The following is a 16,810-nucleotide window of genomic DNA, read 5'->3' as shown; positions in this document are numbered from 1 at the left end:
TGAACTTCAATTCCCAAAGTTTCAATAACTTTCGTCTCAAGATGGGGAAGAGCACGATGTTTGATTCGGCGATGAATAACAATTGCAACTCCACCGCCGGAACCCTGAATCCTATCATATCTATGAACCACGTAATTGGGATCATATTTTAATTTTATGTTAGGTTTCAAAAATGTTTCAGTAATAATTGCAATATGCACATTATTTACTGTTAAAAAATTAAAAAGCTCATTCTCATTGGCCTTCAATGAGCGAGCATTCCAATTTAATATTTTAATTGTTTTATTTAAAATCATTGCTAAATTTAAAATTAGAAACAATTTTAATAGTAAAATTTGTGCCTATTTGAATGGCTTCAAACATTGATTTTGCCTGCAACATGGCGTTCATAAGATCGAACATTGCCTGTTGCAAAAAAGAAAGTTTACCTGCCGTAATAGGCCCCAGGCAGTTGACATTAGAAAAAATATTTTCGGTAGCAATATTAGCTGGAGTGATAGGTGTACAATTATTTTCTAGCGGGTTTTGCTTACCCATATTAACGGTCATTTTCGAACTACCAACACTAGGCGGTATAATGTTCGAACTACCTGTAACCTGTGCATAAGTTAAACGGGTATGCAAAGGAGTAGGTAAACTATGCGTCACTGGTACGCTTGGAGAATTTTGTTTTGAAGTTGGTTTTAATTGAGAAATTGAATTTTGTTTACCTTGCCTTGCCTTAACAATTGCTAAACGGACTGGGCATTGATAAAAATTTGACATATGGTTGCCGTTACAATTCGCACAGCGAAAATTTTTACTCTCTTTCACAGGACATGTGTCCTTTTTGTGAGAAGAGTCTCCACAATTAAGACATTTTTGGTCCATGTTACAGAATTTGGAACCATGGCCATAACGTTGGCAAGTACGGCATTGGGTGATATGCTTTTCACCTCCGCCATACTTCCTATAAATTTCCCACTTTACACGCACATTATACAAAGCATGTGCTTTTTCAAAAAATTTTAAGTTGTTAACCTCATTGCGGTTAAAATGAATTAAATAATTAACAAGTGAAATTCCAGTTCTTTGACTGTTTTCGCCTCGTGATTTTTGTTTCATTAGAATTACTTGGGTAGGGGCTATGCCAAGTAATTCTGTTAAAGTAAGTTTGATCTCATCAACGGTTTGATCGTTGGTGAGACCTTTCAAGACAACCTTGAACGGCTTGGCGTTCTTGATCATTAATTTAATATTTTTTGGCACAACATGGGACATATATTCGTCAAAAAACACAAAATTCTTGACAAAATTCTTGAGCTGTCATTTTGCAGCAAATTTATTGGCCTTAAGAGGATAAATACAGAAAAAAATATTTGTCTGAGTTTCAGACTTTCCTTTTCATACCGCCCATCATCTTCTTCACTTCATTTTTTTTAGCTTTTTTGCTGATGTCAATTCAATTCTCCTTGTACCAATCGATGACCTCCCGCTTGTAGTGGCAGCTGGCCAAGTCAGGCCAGAACTCCACCGGACCGTCATGTGATTGGATGAACGATAAATACGCTTCTGGAGGCACTGTTCCTTGTAACCTAGTCATTCATGGTTGATCCGGTGATAAAAACCTTGGTTTTTTTTTGCCACAGCTGCAGATCCCCTGCCACACCATCAGCTTCCGAGCGAACTTGTCAGCAAACACAAGTTTAAACCGCTTGACGACAACACCCTTGCGCTTGGATGTATAGAATTTTTGTCCTGGAAGCTGGGCCTAATCCATTTTTAGATGGTGGAAAAAAATGGCGGGTCGACTTCACAGTTCCACTGTCCAGAAGATGATGGGCGGTATAAAACGAAAAGTGCGTGAATTCATCCTTTTTCCTTTGAAGGTCAAAAAATTTGCTGCAAAATGATATCTCAAATTTTTTTCTACGTGTTTTTTTTTTTTTTTTTTTTGACGAAGATATATCCCATTTTGTGCGACCAAATAATTAATGGATCAAGCTTTACCACTGCATTGACAATGTAGGAGTAGATGTCGAATTGTGAATTGAAATATGAGGAGTGTTTTTTTTTTATTGATCTTCATACGTTCTTCGTTGTTTCTCACTTTTTGCCACTTTTTACCGATAACGTTTGTGGTTAGTGAAAATCGTAGCAACAAGGTCACAGAATCCACATTGACATGCGATTGGTCATGAGCTCGAATCCCAGTAGAATTTAGACTGTTCGATGTCAGAACGAGGCTTAGTAAAGAAGAGCAGTCGAGTCTATACATATATAGGCGTGTAGAGCTAAGAGTAAAAGTATGAAAATACGTCACTGACCCCGGTGGCAAAATTACCTCTTCCTTTCCCTTCGTTAGCGTTGCAGAGGTAAACTCGGTCTCTGGCAACCACAATTGTAACGCTTCCTTCTTTATTTTCCTAACTGACTGTAAGAATGTAGCCGACGCCGTAATCGATGTTTTAAAGCGGATACTACTGAATTGTTCTGCATTAAGGATGGTAAACTAATACCAAATAGCCATCTATATGTGGTTCTTTGTGCAACATCACAAGCTCTGATCCATTACAGAGAACCAATCACGAAATGTGAAATCGTTCAAGCTCAAGCCTTTTACTGACAACGTTTATGGTTTGCGGCGGGCTTTGAGCTTTGGTGGAGGCATAAATGTGTGAACGCGTGGATGATCTGTTTGGAAGACTTAATGCGGTGAATAGTTGTAGAAGGGAGCGATCACGTCTGGGCAAGTGATGCAATGTTGTTTCGCATGAGCATCGAGTAGCTCTGATGTTTCAAGTCCAGTGAACTTTGTGGGCCGTTCTGAACTGAAAACATGAGCTTAAAAGAAACGTTCGATCATCAATAAGTTACACTGAAACTGTTTTGTATGAATCAATTCAAACGTGAAATATTATTTGCAGAGCAAAAGCAACAATTATGGGTAACTTTTTGCCTTCAAAATGACGGAAGACCATTTAGTTTTTAAAATCGTCAAAAATCATCACAACAGTTATTTCATTGATGTAACAGCAAGTAAACAACCAGCAGTGAAGTAAATAAGTTATTTCTCTAAGTTTCGATGCAATTACGGGCAAATGTGTAGAAAATAGTTAAAATATTGAGTAACTCACAATTGCGCGCAACATCAACAAAACTATCACAATTGTTGTTCTCTTACAGGGTGTTCAATAAGTTCGAATACAACTTTTCATCGTAGTGTATATGCGTACCATGTGCATTTTGTGTATTGGAATTGATGTCAGCTTCAGCCTCATATATAGGCTAACCGATGCGCACGGTGTCGACTTACTTTCATTTGTTTTTTGTTTACCGCGCACGATGAAGGAGTATCGCGACGACGTAGTAAAGTACTTTCGCGGTACGCGGGTTAGGTGTTCGCTCTCTGTCTTGTAACAACCGCACAATGTCCAAAATGATCGGTTGTGAGCGTCAACGTTGGCCAGCCTTCCCCCGTCTCACATAAACATTTCGCGATTCTAGACCACTGCGTCGGTGATAGTTGTGGGAAGCTCCCAATGTGTTGATCAAAACCTGAATTAATCCACATAGCGGTCAGACTCAGCCTTTCTCATTCAAAATTATTATTTGTAAAACTAGATTTACATGAATGCTTAAATCCAAAAAGGTATATTCACTCTTTGGGTTCTAAAATATTGATGTTGTAATTAAAGTATAAAATATGAAATTTCACGTAATGTTAGTGCTTCAAAAATAGCGAAATATAAGAAATGACTCTTAGTTTCGAACAATTTAATCACGAGCGATACCGGGAACGTTCAAATAGTACGATACCACATTTAAATCATGTTGAGGCCATATATATTGTTCAAAGCAGCTATAGTGTTGAATAGTCTTTGAATTTCTTCTCTTTACAAAACATTTGAACAGTATATAAAATTTCTATGAAGTTTGTTATTTGTAAGTTTGAGAGATGACTCGTTTGTATGACACTAGTTATGTTCAAATAAGTCGTGTAATACTTGAGATAATAGACTTTCGATGTTTTACAAATTAAAACATAACGGTTGCTTAAGTTTGATTACAATCAAATGAAAAGGGAACGTATGGGGGAGCCAAACTTTGAAAACCACGTGTTCAATCATGATTCTTCAGTTTACCTTTAACTATCCCGTTCATTCGATATCAATATTGTTCAAATCTGTTGTGTAGTTTCTAAGATAATGAAGTTTCATGATTTTCACATTTCGATACATTACAGGTGAAGTTACATTCCGATTACAGCAAAATTCAATAGGGTGTTATGAGGCAGCTAGACCTTTCATTTGATACTGATTCTGTAGAAATCGGGTCAACCATCTCTGAGAAAAGTGAGTGAACCCAAGTAGTCATCAGAATATGTTTCTTTTCATAGCTAGATTTCACATTTTTAAACATAACAGGAAAAGTAATAATCCGTTCGCAAAAAAAATCATTAGGGTCTTATGGGGCAACAAGACTTTCCATATGACACTGATTTTATGAAAATCGGTCCAGCAATCTCTGAGAAATATGAGTGAGAATAAACAGTCTTCAGAACACCTTACTTTCTGTAACTTCTGAACCATATGTTCAATCTTCATGAAATTCAAAAGTTGAGGGTTTTTAGGTACCGTGTTCATTTGAAACCAATTTTGTTCAAATCGGTTGTGTAGTTTCTGAGATTGATGTTTCGTGATTTTTACATTTTGATACATAACCTCTAAACTAGAAATCAGATTACAAGAAAATTCAATAGGGTCTTATGGGGCAACTAGACCCTTCATTTGCAAATGATTCCATTGAAATCGATTCAGCCATCTCTGAGAAAATCGAGTGAGATTGGGAGAGCGTTACACACACACACACACACATGCAGAAAATGCTCAGCTCGTCGAACTGAGTCGAGTGGTATACGACATTCGGCCCTTTTGAGCACTTTTATACCTTTAGTTTTTGCAGTGATTGCTATACCTTTCTAGGAGAAAGGCAAAAAGTGAAGTGATAGAAATGACTTTTAATTTCAACTTCAATCCCGAGCAAGGCCTCAAACATTGAAATAGTACAATAATAAATTTAAGGTTCAAGGGTTTGAAAGCCCATATATTTGAATTCAACTATGTTCATAGCTTCTGAGATATAAGAGCGTTTTTCACATTCTGACGCAGCGCCAAAACTAAAAGTTTGATTACAATGAAATTCAATAGCAACCTAAGCGGCAAATAGACCCTTCATTTAACACCAAGATAGAAAGAATCGGTCAGACCATCTCTGAGAAAAGTGAGTGCGAAAGAAAGGTGCACATACACACGTACACACCCACACACAAACAGATACACCTATACATGCATATATGCAGAAAATGCTCGATTCGTCGAACTGAGTTGAGTAGTATATGACATTCGGCCATTTCAATCATTTTTCTACCTTTTAATTAGCCAGTGATCGTTAGGAGAAAGTCAGTTTGTTTACTTTCATTATGTGATTTCACATTTTTATGAACAACGGACACAGTCAGAATTCGATTGCAATGAAATTCAATAGCAACCTATGGGGCAACTAGACATTTCATTTAACACTAATTTTGTGAAAATCGGTTCAGTCATCACTGAGAAAAATGAGTGAGTTTAAACAACCTCAGGATAACTTTTCTTTACATAACTTTTGAACCATATGTTCAATCATAACGAAACTCAAAAGTTAAGGTTTCTGGAGACAGCCCTATCATTTGAAACCAGTATTATTGAAATCCGTTGTGTGGTTATTGAGATATTGATGTTTCGTGATTTTAACATTTTGATACAAAACCTCTAAACTAAAAATCCGATTACAATGAAATTCAACAGCAACCTATGGCGCAACTAGACCTTTCATTTGCAATTAAATTTATGAAAATCGGTCCAGCCATCTCTGAGAAAAGTGAGTGAGAAAAAAAGTTGCACATACACACACACATACACACATACATACAGAAAATGCTCAGTTCGTCGAAAGAAGTCGAGTGGTATATGACATTCGGCCATTGGGACCACTTTTATACCTTAGTTTTTCCAGTGATTGCTATACCTTTCTAGGAGAAAGGCAAAAATGGTGAAAATCAACGCCGCGTACCATAAGAGCGAGGTTCTGAAGAATATTGTGGCCCCTCGGCACTTCGGGACCTCTACGAGAGAGATCATTACGTCTTTTAACAGAACGGTGCACCTGCCCGTACGGTTAAAATCGTCCAAGCGTGGTGTCGGGGGCCTTGACCTTCTCGATAAGACTTTGTGCCCATCCAAATTCCCGGACCTTGATGCCCTGAACTTTAATGTATGGTCGTACATGTTGGCCAAGCATAGCAAACATGAAGCGAGCCCTACTCATTCCCAAAATATGGGACAAGATATCGTTAAACCAGATGCGTATCGTATTTCTTTTGAGAAATGTCTTAAGCTCGTCACACTGCACAAAGATGAAGAGGGGGGACGTTGATCCATGCTAATATGACGTTAATGTTTTAAATAAAAATAGACTTGGAAAAAAAGATCTTGTATCTTCATTTTAACTACGTTTTTATTATGTATTCGAATTTATTGAACACTCTGTATGTCAACGCACCGATCAATATAATATTTTTTTCCTTATTTTTAGTTATATTGGCAGATTAAAATCATTTTAATCGTCTCGAGAAGGGTCAGTTGTGGTTTGTGCAATTATTAATGAAAATTGTTCAATTTCTTGAGAATAGACTATTTTTTTGAAAGTGAAATTGATGTATATGTATACTAGGGTGGGGAATCGTTATATGGAAAAGACAAAACTTGATAGCAGAAAGCCAAAACCAAGTTTTTTTTCTATTCTATTTGAGGCCTCAACCAATACTAAATTTTTCGAAAGTCGATTGGTTTTGTCTCCGCTTGGCGCACTGCATTTCAAATTTATATGGAGTTTTTTGATGCCTAACAATTTGGCCGAAGACACTAAAGAGCTAGGGTGTCCCAAAAAATACTAGGGCTGTTCAAACTTGATTATGTCGAAATTTATGTTGCAAATCATTTTTTCTGGTAACACTGCCAGTGTACTGGCGTCAGTCAGATTTCCATCAGAAGTAACTTCTGAAAAACGTTGTAGATTCTACCTACGCCTAGAATATTGACCTAAATTTGTTTGCTTGATCCAGCTGAATGTATAGACTCGTTACGACAGGTTACTTCTGATGGGAATTCTACTGACGCCGGTTCATTGGTAATGTTGGCAGAAAACAAGATTTTCTGCATTAAAATCGACATACTCAAATTAGAACAGCTATAGCTCTTTTTAGGGACATCCTAGCTCTTCAGTGTCTTTTGCAAAGTTGTTAGGCATCTAAAATACAATACTTTAACATAATGTAGTGCATTATTCGAGCATAATTGAGCTCTCTAGAAAGGTAAATGCAAAAAAGTAGTTTTTCCCATATAAATTTTCATACGAATTTCAAATGCAATGCGCCAGGCAGAGACAAAACCAATCGACTTCCGGTAAAATCAAGGTTGTTTGGGGCCCCAAAAGGAACCGAAGAAACTTGGTTCTGGAGAATCGATCACTATTTAACCACCGTAATGTATACTCTTTTATTATATTTAAATATCTGTAATAAAAAAATCGATTTTCAGCTTCGCAGTCTCGGTAAATAATCTAAACGACAAATTTCTTTATATCCGACGTTTCGGTCGTTGAATGCGGTCTTTTTCAAAGGGAATGAAACGTAGCGTTTTTCAGTGCATGAGCTTTGCGGGTTATTGTTCTTAATATAAATTTTTTGAACTTCAGTTTTCAGCCTTCTATAAATCTTTTGCCTTTAAATATCGGCATATTTTTCTCTTTATGAATAAGTTTCTGTCTTACTTTTCTTATGTGTATGAAACTTGTCGCCTAAATCATTTACCGAAACTGCAAAGTCAAAAATTAAAATCTAAAACAGTCACCATGAAAAAGCATGAAAAAAATAATAGTTTCCCTTGTGTAACCTTACACAACAACCAAGACCTTCATATTCCATGTTGTTTATTCTATGAGACAATGATCATTTAGATTGTCATCAAAAAAACTCATTACCATTACACAAAGTAAACAGAAGAAAAATAATAAGAAAAAAATTCAATTTTCATTATTTCATCCAGCTTTTGTGGTAATGTTTCAATGACACTGGTAAACACAGGTTTTGCCCAAAACTGGAAAAAACGAAAGATTATAGCGTTTCAACCATTCCGACGAATTTTGGTGCCCTTGTGAAAGTATCATTTTAAGAAACTTGAATTCGGATCCTGGATCTGGATCCGAATGACAAATTATTAAAAGGTCCAAAAAAATAGGTCCTTAGGCCAACGTAGAAGCGACGAACTCGGCGAGCAATTACTCTGACGCACTTTGAAGCACTTCTGCATACACTAGGGATACCGAAATTTGCAGGTGAAAAGCTATATTTTTTATGGCAACTATTTTGAGCTTTAGGGCAACATTTTTTGCCGACCAATGTATTTTATTTCAATTCATGTTGTCATCGCAAAAAAACAGTTCAAAAACCACTATTGACATGCTGTGAGCTAGTCTCATGTTAGTTCATGTATTTAATTTGAGCACAGCATACCGAACTTTCCATACGTTTTTCAGAACTCCTTATATTATTTTTTGACTGCTCTACGTTGAAAATTGGGTCAGAACTTGTGAAACGGATCACTGGATATCGTGACAAAAGACGACGACTTAAAATTTTCAGATATGTTTCAAAATTGTCTGTGATCTTATCAAAACTTTTTAATGCCCCTGAACATTAATTTTACATCATGTTTGAGATAGTTGCGATTTAAAAAAATATTTCAGATGTGAATCTTTCATTAAACTTGAAAATTCTACGTTATAAGACCTTCATCAAACTTTTTTGGGTTTATTATGTACCTATTATGAGCAAGTTATACGATCAAAAATCTCTTTTGTATCAACCTTCACTATGTTTTTGATTTGAGCTACAAAGACACATCTACTCATAACTCTGGATTTTCAAACGTTTTTGTGGAAATAAATTTAACCGTGTTTGGCACTCTTATCAAAAACTCAGAAATTTAAGAAATTGGAATTGTGCCGGTTTTCACGAAACCACCAATAAGTTGTTTTTTCCGTAGATCATTCGTTTGTTTGCGAGAGGCCACCGCTTCCGACGGCGTGTCGGCAGCCGATTCGAACTGCGGAAACCACGGCGGCTTAGTGTCGCCTCAGTTCCTTGCCTGTGATTATGCGTCTTCGTCGCATGAATTAAAAAAAAATATTAGGCGCAACCTAAACTCTTTAGGAATTTATTTACACTGGAACTAAATACATACGCAGAGTAAAAAATACCTGAGTTCAATAAATAATTCATTAAAAGACGTCCGTTCGAACTTAGCTAAATTAAGCAAACTAAGCTCTATGTTTAAACAACCATCAATATTTAGTTTTCTTCGGCAGGTTTTCTACAGCATTCTTATACAAAAATCAGCCGGACACAATCAAGCTTTACACAATTTTTTTCTCAAATGTTATTCGTGGTTCAAAAAAACTAATATCAGAAAATGAAAGGTTTTCTGTATAGAAACACCTGTGCAAAGTCTCAGCCAAATTAATGTAGCTTGGAGTAGCTCAATATCTTTTTCATCTCAATGAGAAATTCGTGGAAGATTTGTTAGCTACAGTATTCCAACATTGTCATGTTCATTTAAAATGTATAACTTAAACTTTGTTTTTTTTTCTTTATTTTCAGGTAAGTCCCAGTGTACCTTATCAATTGAGTCAAGTTGGTGAAGTGAGCCCAAATACGTTCCAATGGATTTCTTTTTACATTTTTGGTTAAACTAATTCATTATAAAGCGATTTTGTGAAATTATGCTTTGTTATCTAAATGTGAAATGTGAGCGGAGAAGGTCAAAGATGTTACATTTTATTCACAAAGTACATTGAAAGGCATGTATAAAAATTATTACCTAGATTCTTCAAATTTGGTTATTTTGTTACTGAGTTCACCATTTTTATGAACTTGAAAATTTTACGAATTTAAACTCGTAATGACAAGCAGTGTAAAAGAATCAGTTATGATCATAATGATCCGTTCTGTGGGACGAGAAAAAGTGTTTACGATGATTGTGCCCGCGAAAAGCAGAAAAAACTCAAAGTTCAATCGCAGCAGAAACAACTCCGAATCCGAATTCCGACTTCGCACAGAATCCGCACAAACGAAATGAAACAGTTCAAACAAACATAAGAGCAGAACCAAGCGAAACAACTTCATCGAGCTTTAACTGCTGCTGCAGCTGTTGCTATCGACTGTGGCGTTGATGGTAATGATGATGGCGATGTCGATGGCGGGGCGGTCGGTAGCATAAAATAATAAAACTATTTTCATGCAACTGTGTGCTGCGTCAGCTGCAGCTTTTTCTGTGTGAGCATTATATTTCTTTCGGTTTGATAATGTGGTTAACCGGTGGAAAATATATTTTTTTCATTCCGATTGAAAAGTTTGTATCGCTACCATGCACACAGAGCCAGGAAATGGACCGGTAGAATATTCGAATGTAGGTGAATCAAGTGTAATGAATTTATGTTTCATCAACAATACATTTTAGCCGGTTCAACACTTTTCCTGCGTTAGAAAAAAAAAAACAGTAGAAATACAGAGCAGTTTTATGCAACAGGTGGAGCACCCTATCGTCGGCACTGAACGAAAAGTTTAAAATCATCTTCCGGCTCCTGTTGAAAGGTCGAGCTCTCGGAGGCTAAACTGCAACTGCAACTGGTAGGAAGCGGAAGTTCAATCGAACCAACAACTGCACCGTTTCCGTTGGAAACCAGCTCTGAATGAGTTGCAGTCGCCAAAGTGGCACAGTTTTCAACTGCTGATGCAGTTCTGATTCTTAGTCGACGAAAGAGAAAGCTTTTCCGTGGTGGGTGACGAGTCATTGGTGATGATGGAACGTTCCAGTAAAAGTGATAGTCATTTTGAGGAATTAGCAATCGGCCATCGGAAGCCGGAGAGTATCCAACGGTGGACTGTTTGTTTGTCAGTAATGGCCTTGGCATTGACAGGTCTCGGTTATGACCCGTTTTTGAGGGGCATCGAACAACAGGCAGCTGCCGAAGCAGATGCGGAGGCGGAAGTCGAGGGGTTTTATGCTGGGATCGAAGAAGAAGCGGAAGAAGAAGAGGACATTGAAATAAAATTTCAGCCAAACTTGTACCTGGCACGAATTTTCGCTCCAAGTTTAATGGGATGTTTATTGTCTGGATCTAGGATTTCCCTTCGCCTAGTGTGCCAAATTTGTGCCCTTGGGCATGTGGCTGTCATTTCCTGCTATTTTTTACTGGCGGCTATAGATGAAATCGATGGCGGTTTAGCGATTTGCGGATTTGCTGCTGAGTTTTTCTGGGCAAGTAAAATGCTTCTTTATTACTATCAAGTAACGATCTACAGCTCTGATGGTGAACGGTTCTCCAACATTATCTACGGTGTCATAGCGCAGTGCACCGGCTCGGCAGTGCTTCCGTTGATATTAAATGAATTGGAGGAGTATTGGGAAAATACGCAGTACTTCATAAACCTGATTGTTACACTAATCCAAATGTTGCTATTACTGCCTTCTAAACTCTACGAAAACACTCTACAGGAGAATTCTGTCAACACCATCGAAACGTATAAGTTTCCTCGACTTGTCACACTGACAGCCAGCGGAGTTATAATTCTGATGGTAATCAGCAACGTCACTCTTCAATGGTATGTTATAGCCTAAAGCAAAAAAAAATCAATACATAATTCATTTACTTCCAACCAGGTTTCTGAACAACAACGAAACCCTGCTGCGGCCATTTCTCGCATTTTTAGCGGGTGACGACTCTATGGAAGCTTTTTGGAATGTCACCTACAATGGGATAGCGTTCACACTGCTAGGATTCTACTGCACATTTTTGAGCGCAAATCAGGTGATGATTGCTGCTCTCGTGACGACCTTCACAGCCGGGGTAGGCTATCTGTACTTCGAAGAGAAAATCGCCGCTCGATTGGCACTACCAATGACAGCATTTACGTTCGGAACGGCACTGAGTATCCTGGTGGATTTGTGGCTACCGAACCACCGACTAGCCGCACGGCTGGGGGTAATTTTTACCGGCGTGAATTTGGCCAGCTATGCGTATTTCGGACTGCTCACCTTGCTGTGGAGTTCACCGGACATCACTATCATAGTCGTTTGGGCTGCCAATGGATTCTTTTGTCTGGGATTGTTGGTTCTCTGCAGGGAGCTTACACTTCGGATGGATTCAGCAGCATCAACAGCAGCACCGGAATCAGCAGTACGCAGTGCGAGTGGTGGTAGTTTTCAAACTGTGATAACCACGATTGCTTGAAATTGAGTTTTTGTTTGGTATAGCTAAAGTTGAAAAAGATCGTTTATATGCTTGTTGGTGTTGCGCTTGATTGCACTTGATGTTAATTCTATGGGTAATAAAAGAGCTTTTTTGTAACGTTGAAAGTCCAGCAAATCTCTACTAAAGTTCTCTCTAACAGTTCTACTGAATTCAAGCTGTCTTCATCAATGTGGTCGTTTCTGTATGCTTGATCGTAAAAGTATGTCATCTTGAACGTGCTTTAGTATTTTTTATTCAAACTCGAAATATGTTTAGGACAAGTAATTTATGTATCATTTAATTTTTTTGGGTGATTAAATCTTTTACGCATTGCGAAGAATATTTAACATCAAATCGATATTCCTGTTACGGTTAACAAAATATAATTTTTAGGAAGTGATATCCGAACAAATCGGGAAAATTCATCTGGGCTTTACTAGGTGGTCAATTCTGCCTAGTCGCTTATAAAAACTAGTAAAAACTAGTCGTTCAAAAACTTAACTTTTAAGAAAAAAATTGTCATACATTTTTTCATCGAGGCTTCTTGTTAATAGTTGTAGAATACCGTAAAGTTGAAATTAAAAAAAATGAATCAAAAAGGAACCCTCTTCTAATTAAATATATAGTTTAGTTTTTATTTTTTTATTTTCTTAACTTAAATTCAATTTACACTAAGTCTTCTTTTACGCGGATTCTCTAGAAAAGTCGTATTTTACGCGGCATGTTTCAAAAGGTTTTTCATTTTCAAATCGTTTATTTAGAGTGTCCGATAAGTTTACCTAATCCAATTACTGAATATTCACCGATATGGCCTAACCTTTTTTTTATTTATTCATAGTTTCTTTTGAATTTCAGCTCGATTCGCAGTTGAAAACATCACTGCTATTGATCCTTTTACTAAAATATTTAGTAAAAGTGATTAGAAACTTTTAACAAATGAAATGTGTTTACACGGATTCCAGACTTCACGCGTTTTTATGCGGTTTTCTTTCGCAGATTTCGGAAATAACGCTCCGCGTAAAAAAAATAAGTGTAACTTGAAAACGGATGCATTTACGAAGTCAATTATCATAAAGTTTTTGATTCAAAATATTTACTCAAATCGTTTAACACCATTGAAATACAGCCGTAAACATGTTGTTAGTGAAAAAATGCTCCTAATCTTAACCTTCAAAGAAAAAATAATTTTTCATTTCTTCGTACTTAACATTTTACCAAAAATTTTATTATGTCTTCGAGTTTTTTTGAAAAAGAGGAAAATTCATTTCTTATTGTTTTAACTTCGAATTTAATGTTTATTTGATTTTTTTATAAAATTGTTCAAGAGGTTGTTCATAACGTAAGAATTACGTCAGCCTGTCTTATGGCAATCCCTTGCTTCCAATAGGTTTGAAAATACGATCGATATATTCTTATGTTGACCCTATTCCAAGAAAGATGAAAAATCACAAGGGTTGTGTGCAAAGCCACGACCGCAAGGTTGAAGTAGAACTACATAAGGTTGTTTGTTACATTACTTGTATTGAATGTTTAAAATTTTGTGCAAAAGAGAAGTTGAAGTGCTACTGAATTTCAGCTTGCACACACATCACTGAACAGGAATGGAACAAACACTATACAACGTGTTCAACAGTCAGAGTGCATGCAGATTAAAATAACATTTCACTTTCAATTTTAGCGCAAAACGAGAAAATATGAAATCTTCAATAGTTTCTTTGTTGTCTTATAAGGAAAATTGCTTTTCAACTTTGTTGACGCCTTCGTTAACACGTAGAGGCGGGTGGGCGAGCGGTGACTCTAAAAACCGCTATCAGAATCGCTGCCGACTGAAAACTAAATAATCAGCGCAGCTGGCACGATGCTTCCGTACCGTCACACAGTACAAAGCGAAGAACGAAGCAAGAAAAGGACGCGGAAATCGCACACACGGCGCACACGAAAGGATATCTGGCTCGAGAGACAGCGCGAATGCTGTTTAAAACCAAGAAAATGAGCCACCACACTAAGGTCCAATGCGCACTTCTAGCGAACACAAATAAATACTTTCGGATTAATGATAAAGCACTGATATCATTCACTTTAACTTTAATTACAAACACTCGATTGGAAATACACTTCGGTTTTAAATACACACTCTCGGTTCAGAATACAAAATGACGATTCAAATTCACACTTCGGAATGAAAATACACAATGAACAAGCTTGCGCAGAAGCGCGGTATTTATACTGATTTAGCAGCGGCGCATAAAGTTCTCGTCTCCTCTATCATCTTCCTCCATGCGGTAGAATGAATTAGATTTCTGTTGCAGCGCAGCCGCTCACGTGTTGTGTTCCATTTAGCAGGAGAATGTACCAGAAGCGTCATGAAATGTCCTTCGGTGTGTTCCTTTATTCGTAAAGGACATTTTACGTTGGCGTAGTGAATGGAAAGAGCATTGTCCTGCAGCGATTGAGGAAATCGGTGTGAGATGCTCCAAACCTGTACGCTGCGCGAACAAACTTCATATCAGATATAATGTTGATCGCATTTGAGTACTACCCCGACAGATGGAATTTAAGGTATTTTTGATAACACATTTAAAAGCTGTTCTACACTGAAAATTTGACGACTCATATATTTCGAATGCCAGTATCCCAAAATTATTGTGTGTTGTCAAAATACGGCAACTTTTCATTTAAAAAAAGTGCTGGCTAATGTATCTACTACTGATGCTGCCCGCTACTGCACAAAGGCAGCTTTTTACTAGAGGAAGTGCCGCTGCACCAGCTGACCCTGTCGCTATCGCTGCTGATATTACTCAAAACTTAACGGCTCATGTATTTTCAACGCCAGCTTTCCAGAACGTTGGTGTGTTGTCAAAATGAGGCAACTTTTCATTGGACGCATCTACTACTGATGCTGCCCGCTACCGCACAAAGACAGCCTTTTTTTAAAGGGAGTGCCGCTGCATCGGCTGACGGATTCTTAGATTTTCCAATCGATTGCTGCAAGAACGAAGGAAATCCATCGAAAACTAACCGATTTATTAGCATTTGAAATTGGACATATTTTTCACTTTTTCCGGTTTTAGATATTCATTTTACATTCCTATGTAACCGCACTTCCTGAGAGACGTAGTTCTAAATCAAAAAAATTGTGTTCATGAATGTTTGAATTTAGTTACATTTACCAGGCAGCAGAGCATCACCAGAGGAATACCGGAATCCTCGCGATTTGCAATGAACAGAAGTTAACTTCTTAGCGCCCCAAAATCATTCGATTGTGAAGCAGTTAAAATTGTACTCTACCTTATTTCTCTTAATGTTTTTGTTTACATTGCGGTTAGTGCAGCTATTCAAAACGGTGAACAAATGTTTCATTTTCTCTTTCATTCTGTCATCTTAAAAAGTAAAAATGTCTATTTTTAATAGGGTTTGGAGAGCAACCCCCAAAGAAGGTGGAGCCTTCTTTAGGGGTTGCTCTCCAAACCCTATTAAAAATAGACATTTTTACTTCATTTCTATTCTATACGGAGGTAAGGTCCGGTCGAGACAAAGAAGGGAAAGACAGAATCGCGTTCATCTTGTGCCGAGCTTTTCAAGCTACCGTGCCGAATTTATTGTCTGCGATGCGAAGAAAATTGCTTTGATGCTAAAACGCCCGTCTATCTGCTAGCTGTTATGGAATACTTAGTAGCTGATAATGTTTTGAAAATGATGGAAAATGTTATCGAGACAACAAGAATTATCTCATGTCATACGCAAATGGCAACCTGGTAATGGAACTTTCCCCTTAATCCTAGTATATTGGTGTCTCAGGAACAATTGTTTGTATGAATGACCCGCATGATCCCAAATTTTCAAAAGTTATGAAAAATAGGCTAAAATATGCTATAACTTTGTAGGGAAAAGTTCTGGAGATGTGTAGCCTTTGACAGAAACGTGTGTTTTGTATGCTCCAAAATACCGTTTACTTGTAAAATGCAACAAACAAAAGTTAGGTACAAAGAACTAAATGTTAAGTAACTTTAGGATAATTTTGCAAAACATGCTCGTGCACAACGTCAAGTAACTTTCATCTAAAATACTTTGTATCTCTGTACCCAATAAAGATAAGAACTAAAATCTAATGTAACATAAGTTCACCGTACTCTATTATGGGTGGATTGGGACGAATGGATTAACCTTCAACAGTTTGTAGTACTTGAACCAAACTTCGAGGAAAAATGTTGACATCATGATTTCCTTCGCCCCTTTATCTATTCATTTTAAAATATATCAAAAAAATAAGCTTATTTTCTATAACTTTATAAGAAAAAGTCCCGGAGATGTGAGGTATTTGGCAAAGATATGTGTTTTGCAGCTAACATAAATTGAGTATAAAACACAAAAACAGTACAAAATTTTTTAGTAACTCCTAAATAATACAATTTATTATTTGTACCCAATGATGATAGGA

General features: G+C 37.1%; 2 protein-coding genes across 9 annotated transcripts in view; both read left to right on the top strand.

Moving 5' to 3' along the window:
• LOC129731566 (uncharacterized) overlaps positions 1 to 16,810 on the top strand; it is a 465,080-nt gene that overhangs the window by 324,815 nt on the left and 123,455 nt on the right. The window lies entirely within an intron of this gene.
• Positions 10,862 to 12,906, top strand: LOC129731569 (uncharacterized). Its single transcript, XM_055691673.1, has 2 exons — positions 10,862 to 11,743; positions 11,802 to 12,906. The coding sequence occupies exons 1-2, from the start codon at positions 10,938 to 10,940 to the stop codon at positions 12,370 to 12,372; spliced, it is 1,377 nt and encodes a 458-aa protein (XP_055547648.1). The 5' UTR covers positions 10,862 to 10,937; the 3' UTR covers positions 12,373 to 12,906.

The sequence above is a fragment of the Wyeomyia smithii genome, chromosome 3 (genome assembly GCF_029784165.1).
Source record: "Wyeomyia smithii strain HCP4-BCI-WySm-NY-G18 chromosome 3, ASM2978416v1, whole genome shotgun sequence".
Classification (NCBI taxonomy): Eukaryota; Metazoa; Arthropoda; class Insecta; order Diptera; family Culicidae; genus Wyeomyia; species Wyeomyia smithii.
Note: the sequence above shows the minus strand (reverse complement) of the source record. Positions and strands in the feature narration are given on the sequence as shown.

Excerpts from the sequence above, each read along its gene's own strand:
- LOC129731569 (XM_055691673.1), top strand. The coding sequence starts at position 10,938 with ATGATGGAACGTTCCAGTAAAAGTGATAGTCATTTTGAGGAATTAGCA. Across the intron at positions 11,744-11,801 it reads AGCAACGTCACTCTTCAATG|GTTTCTGAACAACAACGAAA; the intron begins GTATGTTATAGC and ends ACTTCCAACCAG.